General features: G+C 41.9%; 1 protein-coding gene across 2 annotated transcripts; it reads left to right on the top strand.

The window, feature by feature from the left end:
- The first annotated feature begins 499 nt into the window (after positions 1-499).
- LOC134667382 (clusterin-associated protein 1) lies at positions 500-16,617 on the top strand. 2 transcript variants are annotated; one of them, XM_063524780.1, is made up of 12 exons: positions 500-780; positions 2,198-2,394; positions 2,700-2,867; positions 8,814-8,909; positions 10,771-10,839; positions 11,452-11,600; positions 12,797-12,929; positions 13,277-13,361; positions 13,550-13,645; positions 15,215-15,334; positions 15,970-16,065; positions 16,444-16,617. In XM_063524780.1, exons 1-12 carry the CDS (start codon positions 759-761, stop codon positions 16,563-16,565), a joined length of 1,353 nt encoding a protein of 450 aa, XP_063380850.1. In that variant the 5' UTR covers positions 500-758; the 3' UTR covers positions 16,566-16,617. The 2 variants fall into 2 exon arrangements, with proteins under 2 accessions (XP_063380850.1, XP_063380851.1); XM_063524781.1 differs by having other exon boundaries at positions 10,771-10,843; positions 11,456-11,600.
- Positions 16,618-16,955: the final 338 nt, after the last annotated feature.

The raw sequence follows: 16,955 nt of genomic DNA, 5'->3' as shown, positions 1-16,955 counted from the left end.
AATCTTAACTTAACTTAGTGAGTATTATCAAATTATATTATTTGATCTTAATGTGCACATTCTGAATTGAGAACGCTCGTCAGTATCCTTTTTTAGGGTTCCGTACCCAAAGGGTCAAACGGGACCCTCTATTACTAAGACTTCGCTGTCCGTCCGTCTGTCCGTCTGTCTGTCACCAGGCTGTATCTCACGAACCGTTGAAATTGTTGAAATTTTCACAGATGATGTATTTCTGTTGCCGCTATAACAACAAATACTAAAAACAGAATAAAATAAAGATTTAAATGGGGCTCCCATACAACAAACGTGATTTTTGACCGAAGTTGAGCAACGTCGGGGAGTGGTCAGTACTTGGATGGGTGACCGTTTTTTTTTGGTTTTTTTTTTTTGCATTATGGTACCGAACCCTTCGTGCGCGAGTCCGACTCGCACTTGCCCGGTTTTTTACAGATCGATCTGAAAAATTCATTATCAAAAATTTTTTATGACATTGTATTTGTATGTAATTCCGGGCTTTCTGAATTTTATTAAGAATCTGAATCAAAGATCTGAATTTAGAGAGACACTCCGGACGTGTATGGCCGGCTTAACGCACCCTGGGACTTAACCGACCCAATGTTGCCAAACTAACAAATGTAACCATTGGTTACCATGGCAACGCATGAAAACAAACAAAGAGTTGTCATTTGCAAGTGGGGAGGATAACCTGGAAATCAAACGAATTTAATTCCAGTAATTTGCTATTTATAATTGTTATAATGTCGTATAGAGATCTAAGAAGTAAGTATTTAATATTTAAGGAATTATTAAATGTTCAAGCTTTTTACAGCTTCGTTTCAGCTCCTATATTAGTCAAGTAGTACCTAAAAACATTGAAGCATTTGCTTTCATACAGGGTGAAATTTAATTCACTGGCCAAATTGAAACAACCGAAAGAACTCGAAAAAATATTAAACACGTGTTTTTTCTTTTAATACCGCTCAGTACATTTTTTTCGAAATAACTCATCATCAAGTTGTCCTAAAAACCTCGTACGTTATGGTGAACCGACAACTACCCACTACACCCGCTTCTCTCTTATCAGTTAAGGTCATTGACACCCCGCCCCTCCCGCTGTTTCGCGTCGCGTCACCAATTATGAACCCTATTGCAGCGAGATTACCTACATAAGTTGCTAATTTTTCCTTTCATATTAACGGGCTTAGAACCGTCAAAATGCAAAAGGCAACCCATTTTTAATCTAAAATGTTATTTCTGACTAATGATTATTAACAAAACGTCCGTGGCTTAAAAACAATGAGTAAAAACTAGGTCAGGAATCTTTGCATTCAGACGTATTTAAAAAATTGAATCAACTTACGTACATTTGATTAAAAATCGACGCAATTAACGAAAGTCCCACGAGATGGTACTCTTGGATTCAATCCTTGTCTGCGAAGGCGTGGAACGGATTCCATTTCGTATAATCTTTGTGCACCACGTAAACACTCACCACTTAATAAATAACACCGTACCACTTCGTAATATTCCCGGTTCGAAAACATTTTTTTTAACCTTAGTATGCGCGCGATTATTATTTTAAGGTTGGCGAGTGACGAGTGACTAATCATTTATGCTTACCGTTATGTTTACCGCTAGCGCGGAATGGTTTAGTTTAGACTACCCTCCAAATTGATAAACCTGCCTACCATCGCCAACACTAACTAGGTGGACCATATTGCAACGATTATAAGGTTTAGTGAAGGTCAGATAAGGGTTTTGCTGATGTTGTTGTTAAAACCTACTATTAGGTTTGTTTACATTTGTGGTAATATAGGGTGACCACGACTCGTGGAAAATATTTAAAAATTGAAAAATGAAAATTTAAAAAAGGTGTACTCTTTTTTTTCGCTTAATAGATTCCTTAAGTGTAACCTAGTGCCGGGAATGAATATGGCCAGTGATTTAAATTTCACCCTGTATAACACCGAAAAATGTAATTTGTCGTCTTACTGTACCTACTTTACCTATTTAGGTACAGTTTAAAGCATTTTAAAGTACCTACCTAACTTACCTAATTAGTACCTATATACCTATCTGACAGAGCAGATTTATATGTAGGTACATACTATTAGGTTCAAACTACAAACGGCGTAAAATCATATCGACTTTAGGCTTCCTTGGCATTTCTAGGGTTAACGTGTTTAAAAAAAAATAGATTTCAGCGAAGCCATGCGCGCTCTTGGCTACCCTCGCCAGATCAACATGGAGAGTTTCCGCAACCCCAACTGGGAGGCGGTGGAGGAGTGCACACGTTGGCTGGCGGCTCGGGTGGAGCCCGACGTAGAACTCCGCGGGGGCCGCGCCGACGCCGAGCAACGGGTCGCGCTCGTCACACATGCGATAGCGCTTTTCGTAAGTTATGAGTACAAACCTTAATAAAAGTTGGGGCCATAACCCACGGTTTTAATTGGTTAACATATCCGCTTCCGCAAACCCAAATGGGAGAGTGGGAGGCGGTAGATGAGTGTACTCGCTGGCTGGCGGCTCGGGTTGAGCCCGACGTAGGCTGGCGGCCGCGCTGACGCGTTTGCTCATACTATTTTTCTTTAACCAGCTCACGCTCACCCGCTCCGTGCAACAGCAAGCGGACGCCCTTGTGCAAGTCCCTATAATTACTAGATTTTGCTGGATTAATTACATAATTTTATTTCTCCTAGCATTCTCGAGCTAACCTAAAGTTGAACGGCAAGCGCCTTTACGGCGCCGACGGCTGGGCGGTGCGCGAACTACTCAAAGTGGCGTCTCTGCTCCGCGACGCTCTGCAGGCGCCGCCGCCCGACGAACAGCGGCCTGACGTACCCTTGACTTATGACGTCACGAGTCGGGTAAGCCATCCATTGCTATTTTACTACTATCTTGACTAATTTTAAATACCATTGTGGATTAAGGCCACTTTCTATTGAGGAATTAGGCCTATGTCTACGGTTGCACGCACTTTTAGTAGGAAATGTTGTTGTTACAATAATGACAAAAATAAATAGGTAATCTAATATGTAGGTGCAGGAGTGGCCTTATCTAGGGTAGACATCGTGGGTATTTGGGCAATGAACGTGATTAAAACACTATGTAATCAACTAGCATTTTAATTTTCAGGTTAACAATCAATAAATCACCATATATCCACTAAACTCACACTCGTTATTAATTCAGGCAAGAACTTAACTAAATTAGGACAATTAGGAATTACATACAATGCAACTATTAGCGATTCGTCGAGGACGTGGTGCGCGTGCGACCGTTAGGTTTTTCTTATTATTCAATTTGATTAGCTTTATGTCATAACGGTCGCCTCGCTACCATCGATACGACGCTTCGCTAGAGCGAACCCACAGCAGACGAGCAAGTTCGCTCTTGATCGGATAGATGGCGCCACTGTTGTGCGCCGTTACATCACTACAATCCATACGACAATCAGCTAGTGAATTCACCATGTTAACGGAGTAAGTCCAATCTTATTAGGGTAGATGGCGCTACTGCTAAGCGCCGTCACGGCCAAACTGACTGTCGACCGTCCTCGGGCGCTATTTTGTGAGTGGTCCTGCAACAAACCAACAACTGACCCATCTATCCGCTCGTCCAACCTGACAAGCTTAAGTAATCAAACATAGTAATTAACTTATATTCAATAGGTATCCTCAATCCTTATTTTTATAGTTAGGTATTCTCTTGTTGATTTGGACCGGACGAGTGTGCCTTCGATCAGCGATAACTTAATGAAAAGTAGGGCCTGAACCGGACGACACTGTCCCTTCGACCAATCAATACACACGCAACATAATGCGAATAGAGAAGTGCATCCCTTCAACCAAAGACCCTTTGGCCCGGACGACACTCTCTAGCAACCATCACATCTAAAAGTCTGGACCGGACGAGTGCATCGCTAACCAGACTCTGGCGTCGAAAGCACTGTCCTTTCGACCAACTTTCATCACCATTATAACCATTTATACAACAAATTACATTCAAGTATTATATAATAGCTAAAACTACGGAGTATCTTGTTCAGCATGAACTTCAACTTCGCACTGTACTTCCATCGTCTCAGGATCGGAACATACACTATCGGTATCGGAACCTGCAGTAACTGTTTCAGATCGACTTACAGATATGGTGTCTGAACATGCAGTTAAAGTTTCACAACTATTTCTAGAAATTCTATCTTCGTTACTGTCTAATTCTAAACTATCTTCTATATTTATTGGCGCCGTCACGGTCTCCTCTTCATTTAATAAATTAGTTGAAATCTCAAGTAAACCTTCGTGACCTGGAGGTACCGCGCGCAAATTTTCATGAGCATATTTAAATATACGATGGGGATTATTTAAACTTTTTAGCTCATATCTGTCATTATCAAGAACGGCGGTTATAAGATACGGACCTTTGAATTTTCTAGCTAGTTTTGTTTGACTGCGTTCACTACTTTTTATAAACACGTACTCTCCTTTAGAAAACGGTTTGATGATCGCACGACCGCGATTAAAACGTTCGATTTCTGATGTCGCAGCTCTGTTAATATTATTTAAAGCATCCTCTCTGATAACATTAAGTTCTAATCGTGTGTGAGAATTTGTTGGAACAGGGTCTATACTCGATATTCCTAATGATTGAGCCTGAATCCCGAACATCAGTTCCGTGGGGGTATATTTAGTTACAGCAGACCTAGTGCTATTTATCGCGAGCTGTACATTCCCTAATTCATCACGCCAGGTTTTATTTGCATCGTTTTCTATAATTGTCAGTAGGCTCTTTAAGGTTCGCATCACACGCTCGACCTGACCATTAGCCCTACTGGATCCCGTCGCAATAAAGTGAAGTTCAATATTGTTCTTAGCACAATAGGATTTAAATTCCGAGCTAACATAACAACTGCCTTGATCTGCTATCAGCCGTTTCGGGGCCCCAAAAAGGGAAACAGCCCTGTCAAGCGCTTTGATAGCACTATTTGCATCGAGGGATGTAGTGTGCTCAAGAAGTACGTACTTAGTAAACGCGTCAATTATAACCGAACAGTATTCCCTCCGGTCACTCTTCCCACTCAACTTTCCAGTGAAGTCCACATGAACAGTGTGCCAAGGCACCGGGATTTTTGGTATCGGATGTAGTTGAATAGGTTGAGCACCGGAAATACCTTTTGATGACTTGCAAACTATACAAGAGTCAATAAATTTGCGTACGCATTTTGACATTTGAGGGAACCAATACTGTTCGTATAATTTGTCTAGGGTCTTATCTTTGCCTAAATGTTGTATCTCGTTGTGAATATGATTTATCAGTGTCCAAATCAGGGAACGTGGAACTACTGGCAACCACGAGACGATTTTATTTCGCACTACTTTTCTGTAAAGTATTCCATCCCGGACGTCATATGTATGTGCTACAGTTTCAGGTAGCTGGTCATTATTGAATTTTGTGATCAAATCCTGAACTTCGTTGTCCCGTTTTTGCTCGACCGATAACCAGCCCTGATGGAGTTCGACAAATTGAACCGATTTAGTTTCTGCTTTATCACAACTTGAAGCATTTACTAAGGGTGTCAAGTTTCGAGAGAAGTAATCGGCGTGCTCCATTCCACGGCCTTCACGGTAAATAATATCGAAGTCGTACGCCTGTAAATAAGCCCACCAGCGATGAACACGTGGCGTAAGGTCGACCTTGGATTTTGACGCTTTAAGGGAATTGCAGTCGGTATATACCTGAAACCGGCGACCATAGAGATAATGGCGGAAGTGTTCTACTGCGCGTACTACCGCAAGAGTTTCTAACTCGTACGAATGATACCGTGATTCAACTTCGGACGTACGCCTGCTAAAATACTCTACGACGTGAGGTAAATTATCTTTTCTTTGAATAAGGATCGCGCCGTAACCCTCAGAACTCGCATCAGTGTGGAGTTCCACAGGTAAATCAGGGTTGAAAATTGTCAAAACCGGCTCAGATGTTAAAATACTAACAATCGAATTACGAATCTTTTCATGTTGTGAGGTCCATTGTATAGGTCCTTTCAATTTTGTTAAAGGGTACAGTGGACCGGCCAATTGAGAGAAGTTTGGAATAAATTTGCGGAAGTAAGAGGCAAGACCCAGGAACTGTCTCACTTGTGTTGCCGTTTTGGGTTGGGGGGAGTCTATCAGAGCTTGGATTTTTCGCGCGTTCGGTCTGATTTCACCAGATTGAATGGAATAACCTAGATAGTTAACGTTTTGTTTCATGAAGTGACATTTTCGCAAGTTAAACGAAAATCCAGCCTGAGCGAGTGCTGCCAAAACATCGTCAAGACGCTGTAATCCCTCGGTTACAGTAGTTGAGTGACACAGAACGTCGTCCATGTATATCAGAGGCCTGTCCTTAAGGTGTTGCAATGCCTTCGTAATACACCTCTGAAACACAGAAGGTGCATTGCGCAACCCGAAAGGCATGGCAAGGTATTCATATTGGCCCTCAGGTGTTACGAAGGCCGTTTTTTCTATAGATTCAGGATGAATTGGAATTTGGTGGAATCCTGATGCCATGTCTAAGGACGAGAAATACTTGGAACCTGACAGATGGTCAATTTGTTCCTCAATACGAGGCAGCGGGTAATGTTCTGGACGTGTGTTGGCATTGAGCCCGCGATAGTCTACACAAAGCCTATCTGAATCGTCTTTTTTCTTCACTAGTAGTATTGGGCTGGCAAAAGGTGAAGTGCTTTCCCTAATCACCCCAGATTTTAAAAGCTGCTCAACTTTTTCCCTAACTATTTGTTTTTCAATTGGTGCTAATCTATAAGGACACCGTTTTACAATTTTGCTTTCGTCAATTAAGTCTATTTTAAGCTCTCCCGTTGTAACACGATTAGTAGGTATACCATCAGTAAAATGTTCAGCATACTTATTAAGCACTTTCAAAAGAGCCTCTTTATCTTCCCCTTGTAAATCAGTATCGACATCTGTAATTGCCCTTTTCGAAGATAGATCGCATAAATTTGCCCTTTGTTTGTAATTAAATATTAAATTATCATCGTCTATATAAACGCTAATTCCTTGCTTCAAAATATCCCTGCCAATCATAACCGGCATTGATAAGACGTTATCAGGCACAACATGAAATAACAGTGTCGCAGCCACCTTACCAATTACAACCTTACTGAGGATCTGAGATATACATCTTACATCATCTTCTCCTATACCGCTAAGATACACTAGATCATCGCACTCAGTCCCTGGGAAAAACTTACGATAGCTTTCTCTTACAAGACAACAAGATGACCCGCTATCAAATAAAAAGGAGACACGCTCACCGGAAGATGTATCCAAGGTTCCCCTCGAGGATCGATGCTCACACAGGTTGACAGTTTTGACCACGGCTGCCTTACTGCTGCTTCTGTCTGGACACGCAGGAGCCAAGTGCCCGGGTTTGCCACATGTGTAACAGGAAACAGCAGGTGCTTTATCAACCGGACGCGTTGATTTCGAAGAATCCTGTGACGTAGATGTTCCAGACGCGGAGTCTTCTTGTCGTCGTTTCCTACAATCAGCTTGTCGATGACCTGCTATGCCACAATAATGACATTTACCAATAAATTTATCATTAGCAGTGCGAGGGCGTTTTATTTCTGGTTCCAGCTTATCGGTTCCTTCATACCGTCGCTTTAGAGATATTCCACCGAGTATTCTAAAAAGTTGGGCCCTGGTTGTGATCGTATGAGCATTTAATTCACGGCGTATGAGGTTATCTTTTTGGCATAATACCGATATCACAAAGCCAGTTGTTATTTCTTCAAGCATTTCTAATTTGGGGATGCGGTCAATCAAATTCCACAAACGCATAGCTGCTTCAGATGCCGTTTCTTTGGCACCAATTTCAAATCGCAATATATCATCAAAATGATCTTGATATAATTTTGGTTTAGAGAATCTGGCGATCAACGTTTGTTTTATAATATCCCATGTCAATTCACTGAGGTTTAGCTTGGTAAGACATGTGGATGCACGTCCCTTTAACGCCCTTGTAAGAGCGACAAGCAAATCAACACCTTCAAGCTGCTTGCTTTTTATAATTAATTCCGATACGTTACACCAACCATCTATGTCCGCATCCGAATCATCAGGATTAAATTCCAAAAGTTTAATCGATGTATTAGTATTACTCACAGTTTGCGGCGTCGCTAGCACGCGCGATAATAATACTTCCATATTGCTCAATAGTTTTGAGGCAGATGATTCTTCAGTTTGCGCCTGTTTCTCCTCATTTTTTTGCCCAGTGTCTCCAACTTCTGATGTAGGTGCAGGAGTGGCCTTATCTAGGGTAGACATCGTGGGTATTTGGGCAATGAACGTGATTAAAACACTATGTAATCAACTAGCATTTTAATTTTCAGGTTAACAATCAATAAATCACCATATATCCACTAAACTCACACTCGTTATTAATTCAGGCAAGAACTTAACTAAATTAGGACAATTAGGAATTACATACAATGCAACTATTAGCGATTCGTCGAGGACGTGGTGCGCGTGCGACCGTTAGGTTTTTCTTATTATTCAATTTGATTAGCTTTATGTCATAACGGTCGCCTCGCTACCATCGATACGACGCTTCGCTAGAGCGAACCCACAGCAGACGAGCAAGTTCGCTCTTGATCGGATAGATGGCGCCACTGTTGTGCGCCGTTACATCACTACAATCCATACGACAATCAGCTAGTGAATTCACCATGTTAACGGAGTAAGTCCAATCTTATTAGGGTAGATGGCGCTACTGCTAAGCGCCGTCAAATATGGTTTCTGTTACAGCTGGGCGAAATCAAACAAGCAAGAGCCCTAGCAACTGACATCACAGCTCAGGGATCCTTTTTATTGGATCTGCTTGGTAAAGAAACAGAACGTAAGGTGAGTCTTAAACATATGTCACTAAGGGCCATTTGCACCATCCCACTAACTCGGGGTTGGTTGACCCGTTAACCTAGTGTCAAATGGTACTGGTAACCATGGTAACTCCAAATTTAACCGGTTAACCCCCTGTTAGTGAACGGTGCAAATGGGCCTCAGTCTTTTGCGGTATAAGTACCTATACACTCCATACTTAAAACTATGTGACTCGTAGTTTCCATCCCCCTTGTCGCTCGTTCTAGCAATTTGACTTCCGTATAGGTTATTAAATAAAAAATAAAATAAAATAAAAATTCTTTATTTCAGACCAAAAGCGATCCATATTTTGTTAGTAACATTTTAGACTTAATACTATGTTAGTACCCTATATCTACTTAGACCTACCTATGACTAGTTCTGCCCAGTACTTAATGAGCGGGCAGTCGAGGCGCTCGTCTAACGCCCTTAGCATGCTGTTAGTGCTGCCGCGCACACGTCGTAGTAATGACGCCACTCTTTTCCGTCTAATGGCATAAAAGTCGTCCGTTCGCGCCTCGGCGAACATGCCTGACGCACTACAGTGCCTCGGCAGCCTTAACAGCACCCTAAGGATGTTATTGTATTGGACTCGCAACGTGTTGTAGGCCCTTTGTGTAAAACTTGCCCACAGACCGCACGTATAAAACGTCTGACAATACGCTCTAAATAGCGTCAGCTTAACTTGCGTATTACAACGTGCGAATCTGCGGGCAAGCATGTTGCCCCTTATAGACATTGCCCTCCTTTCTCTTTCTATGTCTAAATCGTCTCTTAGTTCATTATTAATTACATGACCTAGATATTTAAATTCATTTACAACCTTAAGAGGTATGCCTCCCAGCACGATCTTAGGTACAGTGGTCGGGTTATACTTTCGTGCCTTAAATACCAACACCTCACTTTTTCCTGCATTGTACCTAAGACCATGCCGCTCAGCGTAAGCCTCGCACCTCGCAAGTAGTTTCCTGATCGAGTTAACCGAGGGTCCCAGCAGCACCATATCATCGGCGTAACTGATATTGTTAAAGCAAGCCTGACCAATATGACAACCTATACGCATGCTGCTGAGCTCCCCGATCAACTCGTTCATGTACAAATTAAAGAGGACAGGTGAGGAAAGCCCCCCCTGCCTCACACCACACTGAAGCTTATACTCATCGGAGTCTACTCCTGCCCATCTCACCAGATTGATCTGGTTGCTGTACCAGTACCTTAAAAGATTAATATATTCTTTCGGCAAACCTGTTTTTTCTAATTTATCCCAAAGTATGTCGTACGCAACCAGATCAAAAGCCCTGGATAGGTCCAAAAAACATGCATATATTGGCGTGTTTCTGTCCCTATAGTACCTGACAGCTTGCTTAAGGCACAGTATAGCGGTTTCCGTTGACAGACCTGGCCTAAACCCGAATTGCGCGTCGTGCAACTCTATATGCTTACAAAGTTGTGCATTAAGCAAACTGTCAAGCACTTTCGCCACTATTGTTGCAAGTGAGATTGGTCTATAGTTCCCTGGATCCGACAAGTCACCTGTTCTATTTTTCACCAGTGGAACTACTATTGTTCTTGTGAGTTGCTCGGGCAGGTAAGAGTGTCTTAAGCATAGTGTAAAGAACATAGCAAGAATGCGCGGCATATGTACCCCGGCATATTTGAGATGTTCAATGCTGAGACCGTGATGACCAGGCGATTTACCCCTGACCATCTGTTTTATAACTAACTCCACTTCCTTAGCTGTAATCTTTATGGTACTACCGCCTGGAACGGTCTCAACATTGCCCACCTCGACTGTATTTATTTGTAGAAGAGGATTGAAATTAATGGTAACGATTGGTTTACACAGGAGCAACGTGAACAGGCCTTAGCTCGTCCGCTGGACATGTCGGCCATGGAAGCATGTCTGCGCCGTGCGGTAAGTGCTACCGATATACTTAGCAGTAGCTAGTAGCTCATCTCAATACGATTATCATAGCGAGATGGTGTTCTGTGTATAAAAATATTATTCGGAAAAAAATATTTTCTTCCTTGCTAGGAGGGATCAAAGTGGCAATTTTCCTCCTTGCTAGGAGGGATCAAAGTAACACTTTTCTGCACACAATTTTAATTTTTTTTGCACATTATGTTTGTAGCTTAAATAATCTGTTTGCATCAGATTGTGTCAACACTAAGATTTTGTTATTTTCCTTATATATAGTTGATGTGAAAAGCAGTATGTTGTCACACGGTATCAAAATTATTTCGTCTTGGGCGTTAACACTTGAATCCCTCATTACGCTCAGGATTCTACTTTAGAATCCATCGCTTCATTCAGGATTCAATGTACGCCCTTGACGGAAATATATCATTTTGATCCCTTTTATGTAACATAAACTACTATAGAATCCTTGACAAACGGTCAAGTACCCCAACTTAAGTTTTCTTGAGATAGAGGACGAAATTTGGGTGCACCTCGCGCATTCTAAATGAGTAATACCTATTATCAGTGGAAGAAGTCTAGATGTCACATGAATTATTTTATATTTAGTTAGAGACAGCGGCGGCACGAGTGACGGACGCGCGCGAACGCATCGACAATGTGGCGGCCTCCGAGGCAGCGCTGGACGCGAAACTGGAGCGCAGGCGAGCGGAGCTGCAGCGCGCAGAGAAGCGCCTACTCACGGTGCAGAAGATTAAGTAAGTCTGCAGCGCATGATTGGCGCGACAGTCTGCCGTATTCGAACTTCAAGATATTCACAAGAGACGACACGTACTAGATCCATTATAGATACGTTATACTTTAGGTATCAACTAGTTCTCTTTTGCAGCGCAATTCGGGCAACCAATGTCACTTTTACGTTAGATAGAGTAAGATATCTATTAGATGTGAATTGGATCTCTAAGTCATAATCCTGTGGAAACCGTTCAAGAGTATCTCCAGAATCGCGCAAATGTCAAATTTGACAGGTTAGATCTTAAACATATCGTTATGGTATCTTGGTGATGTCTAAAAGATATCTAATAGATATCTATTTCAGAATCCGAATCGGGACCAGTATCTCGCGGCGAGATAGACTACCCGTCTTAATGTAAGTATGTGAACAAAAGAGTGACGGGTAGTCTATCTCGCCGCGAGATACTGTCGCGCCAATCATGTGCTAGCCCGGCTGAAGTGAGTTGAAGTGAGTGAGTGCCCCCACTCACTCACTTCAACTCGTCACTCTTTTGTTCACATACTTTTGTAACTATGAAATGTAACACCTTTTATATACCTATAGTCACAATAAATACTTATGATTATGAAAGAAGTATAGGACCCGAATTAGACGGCAGTGCGGTGTCCAGCAACACAGCAGACTTTTTACACTTGCACCCATTCACTAATCCGGGTTTAACCGGTTAAACCTGGAGTTACCATGGTTACCAGTACAATTTGACACTGGGTTACTGGTTTAATCGGTTAACTTCAGGTTAGTGTGGGATGGTGCAAGTGGCGCTTAGGGTTCGCGAGGCTCTTTGCTGATAAGGAATCGGGGACACGGCAGTACTGTGACCTAAATAGGTTGGGACACGAAGAAATACTGAGCACTTTATCGATTCCGTACTATTAAGTCAGAAAACGACCTTAGGAGCTAGCAAGGTAGCAGATGAGAACGGCAGCAACCAACAACCTTATTTAGGTTGTTGGTTGCTGCCGTTCTCAACGGGAGGTATGATAGTGTAAATCACAGTTGTGAATACATGAATAAGCCAAAGATCACCTAAATAGGGCTCCATATTGAGGATTGTACAAAGACTGTGTTTCAGTTATCAGTACTGGCTGATGTGGTTAGGTTTAATTGTTTTTTTTCTTTAGTACCTTCTAACCTAATAATATGTCGCTTGTTCCGCAGGCCAGCATACCAGGGCGAGTTGACAGCATTGGAGACCGAGATCGAGCAACTATGGGACCAGTACGTGTTGCGCTACCGCTGCGTTGAAGCGCTGAAACACCAGTTGAGCGTGCTGGAGACCGCTCAAGCTGAGGTCAGTAAACGATGGCGTAATAATAATAAGAGTAATTTGAGGTCCTAGGATTTTAGGTCTTATTTAACGCGGAGCAGCACTGGGCTCTGTGAATCGACTTTTTCTACTTTAGCAGGTGACTTTTGACAGAGTGGACGGGATTAACTGTAAAAATATTGGTGCACAAATCATCTCAAAAATATGTCCCATAAGCTCTTAATTATGTCAGTGAATTAAGAACTATGGGACATATTTTTGAATAAGTTGGTTACACCCATATTTATACAGTTGACTGTACCTATGGATCATTCATAGGTGACCTGTTTCATTCTTACATCTTCCAATAGTGGACAAATAATTTTTTCCAGGCGGCCGAAGAGCAGCAGGCGGCTATCATGCAGCTCATCCACAAATACGAAGCGGAAGATGTGCTGGGGAAACTTAGCGAATCAGGTGCAAATAATAATTAAATTTATTAGTATATACCTACTAGGTACTTTTATATCTTTATTGGTAAAATGAACACAAGTTGGAATTTATATTCCACTACGAATGATTACATGATATACTAAGAATGATTGTCTTGTTCATCAAACATGATCAAGTCACAATACATTAACATCACTTATTTTTATTATCAGATGAGCTGGACTCAAGCGACGACGCAAAAGAGTTTGAAGCGAAGCAGCCACGGCCGGCCACGAGACCCAAGACACGTCTGCGTATCAAAACTGCAGGTCAATACAATATACCTAATAGGAGTAATAGGTATATATTCTCCCAAAAACATTGTATCACTGGTACCATGGAAGAGGGAATGTTGGGTATATGATTAGATTAGATTAGATTAGATTTATTTATTTCACAACATATGATTGCAGTACAAATTACATTAATGTCAATTTATAAGAATCTATATTGTGATCGTCAGAAATAAATTTAAATAATAGCAAAATAGTCCAAATTAATTAATTTCATTAATAATACATAATATGAAAACTTTCACCTGAGAAGGATCGTCAAATAATAACAATAATAAACAAAGACAATGTCAAGAATAGGTATGCGAATATAAATTATACAGTTATGTCAAAAAATTCACTTATTGAATATAATGGGTTGTCCAGTAAAAAGTTTCTCAATCGACGCTTGAATTTTGTATCAGATGTTTCCGTCCTTATTTCTGCAGGTAATCGCTCATAATAAGTCGGACCGATAACACGCGGGTTCTTTGCTGCTAGTGCCATGCGACGTGGAACTGTTCGTAATCGACCTGTAGTTCTAATGTTTATACCAGATACCTCAACGCGTTTAAACAAAGATAAGTTATTTCTAACGTACATAATAATTTCGAATAAATATAATGAGTAGTGTGTCATTATTTTATGCGTTACAAAAAGGTCTCTGCATGAATGTCTACGCTTCACACCGGCTAGCGTTCGTATTGCCTGTTTTTGCATAATAAACACTCGATTTGCATCCGTAGAGTTCCCCCAAATGAGCACACCATATGTCATTAGTGAGTGGAAGTGAGCATAGTAGACCGATTTTAATGAAACGTACGAAATAAGGGGTTTCAACTTCCGTAACGCAAAGACCGCACTACTCAGTCTATTGCATAGCTGGTCAACATGGCACTTCCAGTTAAGATTCGAATCCAACACAAAGCCAAGGAACTTCGTTTCACAGCATATTGGCATAGGGCAGTCTACTACACATGGGGTCGTGGTAGTCGTCCGTCCTGAGAATAACATTACGTTAGACTTGCTGACGTTAAGAAGTAACCCATTTGCAGTAAACCACTATGTGTTTACTTTTTACTGCTCATATTCCAATATCATTTACGGCGCAGCCACGACATTACGCGACTGGCGACGCAGGCAGCGACGATCATAGGTGGGAACGAAAGGTCTGATCGCTGATGTGTCTCGCTCCAACTTAAGGTTATCGCTGCCGGCATTGCAATTCGCTTAATGTCGTGGCCGAGCCGTTAGAGGCCGCTAAATCGCTTTTTGTTTCCACTCAGAGAAGCAAGGGTGATGCTAGTGCTAGTGCCAGCAGTTAGAGAGAGTGAGTGTTATTTTAGAAATGGTATTTCTCTATGTATCGTTTTAAACAATTTAAATGGTTTTCTGAATATACTAACTTTGTGGGACATCCAATTTTCTCTCCAACTTGATAAGTTTAAAGATCAACGTTCGCAAAGTGAAATCAATGCAGTAGCTACGGTCAACTTGCCGAGATAAAAAAGTTCGAGAAGCAGAGAGGGATACCCTTCCTGATGGTAAATTGGTTCTCGTTCGCAGGCACGGGTGCCGCGGAGGCTCGGCGGGCATTCGGCAATATGGCGGGGCGCGACTCGCTCGACGAAGTGCGGGATGAGGACGACTCGCGGTCAGACTCAGACTCGGACCGCGCGCTCTACGGTATGACGATCTGTTTTATTATAGACAAATGCTACACTGAAGAAAATCTGTCTGCCAGTCTAATATTGTACCATGTATCGGAAAAACCATCACGTACTTTCACTGTTAAGGGGCTGTCCATAAATTACGTCATCGATTTTTGACCCCCCCCCCCCCCTATAATCATCCAAAAATCATGCTTCAAATGACCCCATTTCCTCCTACTTCATGATACCGTCATCCGATGCCCAGACCCCCCCCCCCCCTAAATTAAAATGACGTAACTTATGAATAGCCCCTAATTGAGCTACGCTACGTCGTCACGTCGTAGTAGTAAATCCACATTTGACGATGTGCATTTCGGCTGTTCGTTTGCGGTACAGACGTGCCGTTCTCGAGAACGTTCTCCGTTTACTATGGGCACAAGTGGCACAACTGTTCAGTAAGCATCAAATAGATAGTGATGTCCAAATAAGTGGCCAATTATGTACCTTTAGGCTGTAGGTATTGTAACCACTTTTGCTCGAAATATTAGGTAAGGATAAGTTCCGATATATTTGGTCACTTTGGTCGTCACTACACCTGCAACCTATGGCAGCCAATCAGCCATGCAATTACACGTACTTAACTTACCTAGATAACTATCATATGCTTAGGTCACGATGAGCCACCGGCGTCGCGCTGGTCGCGCCCGCGCCCCGCCACGCGCACCATTGCCGCTGAAGACGACGATTTCGCTGATCTTATTGAAGGTGAGCTATTAACATACCTAAAAATAAATAACTATAAATACCGCTGCGGCAATTAGTCAACTTCGTAAATTAAGCTCACATTTGTGGGGTCGAATCCACCATGGGGATCGAGCTACCGCAAAATCTAAATTCGAAAATTGTCTGTTTGGTTTGGAAATAGGTATTATAAATAGAAAAGCAAATAGACAGTCAAACGTATTGGTCCTCAGTTATATCCCTTTGTGATTTATACCTTAGCGAGAGCAAAGAGAATATGAAATTCTCTTTGGCGAAAGTGACATCAGCATATCAAGCGCGCTGGAGTATCGATCCAGAAGCCGTGAGTTCAAGACGCACCCAAGACAGTCATTTTTCCACTTTAAAAGTTGTTTGTTTTAGGAGTTGACGGCGACGATGGTGGCTCGCTCGGCAGTTCTTCTGAGAGCGAGCTGCGACTGACAAGCGCACGACCCAGCGCTGCACCCGGCCGCGCTTCTGTGCTCAGCGACAATGAATTTTGAACTCTAATTGTAATATCTATATGGTATAATATAGTCATTAAAGGATAGATTGTGTTTTTTGGGGCACAAATTCCTTTGCATGCTAATAGGGCTAGATGACAAAAGTTTTTTAATGGTCGATCCGGTTTGTTTTCAGGACCAAATATCTATATGGGACCCAAATTTTGTTGCATTAAAATTAAAACAATACAAAATTTAGAAACAACATTCAAAATCTGGCAATTGCGCACAATGCACCGTGATCATTACCAAACGGCCCAGTTAAAACGGTAAGCCTATAACAGCATAGGTCAAATAGTAGTAACTATTAGCATAGGTAGGTAGTACAGTCGAAACTTTTATGACCCATTTCGTACCTTGTCACAGTGACAATAGTATGGGGTCTCTAGC

This window comes from Cydia fagiglandana, chromosome 9 (genome assembly GCF_963556715.1).
Source record: "Cydia fagiglandana chromosome 9, ilCydFagi1.1, whole genome shotgun sequence".
Classification (NCBI taxonomy): domain Eukaryota; kingdom Metazoa; phylum Arthropoda; class Insecta; order Lepidoptera; family Tortricidae; genus Cydia; species Cydia fagiglandana.
Note: the sequence above shows the minus strand (reverse complement) of the source record. Positions and strands in the feature narration are given on the sequence as shown.

Coding starts and splice junctions, on each gene's coding strand:
- LOC134667382 (XM_063524780.1), top strand. CDS start 759: ATGTCGTATAGAGATCTAAGAA. Junction 2,395..2,699: donor CACATGCGATAGCGCTTTTC/GTAAGTTATGAG, acceptor TATTTCTCCTAG/CATTCTCGAGCTAACCTAAA. Junction 15,335..15,969: donor CTCGGACCGCGCGCTCTACG/GTATGACGATCT, acceptor TCATATGCTTAG/GTCACGATGAGCCACCGGCG.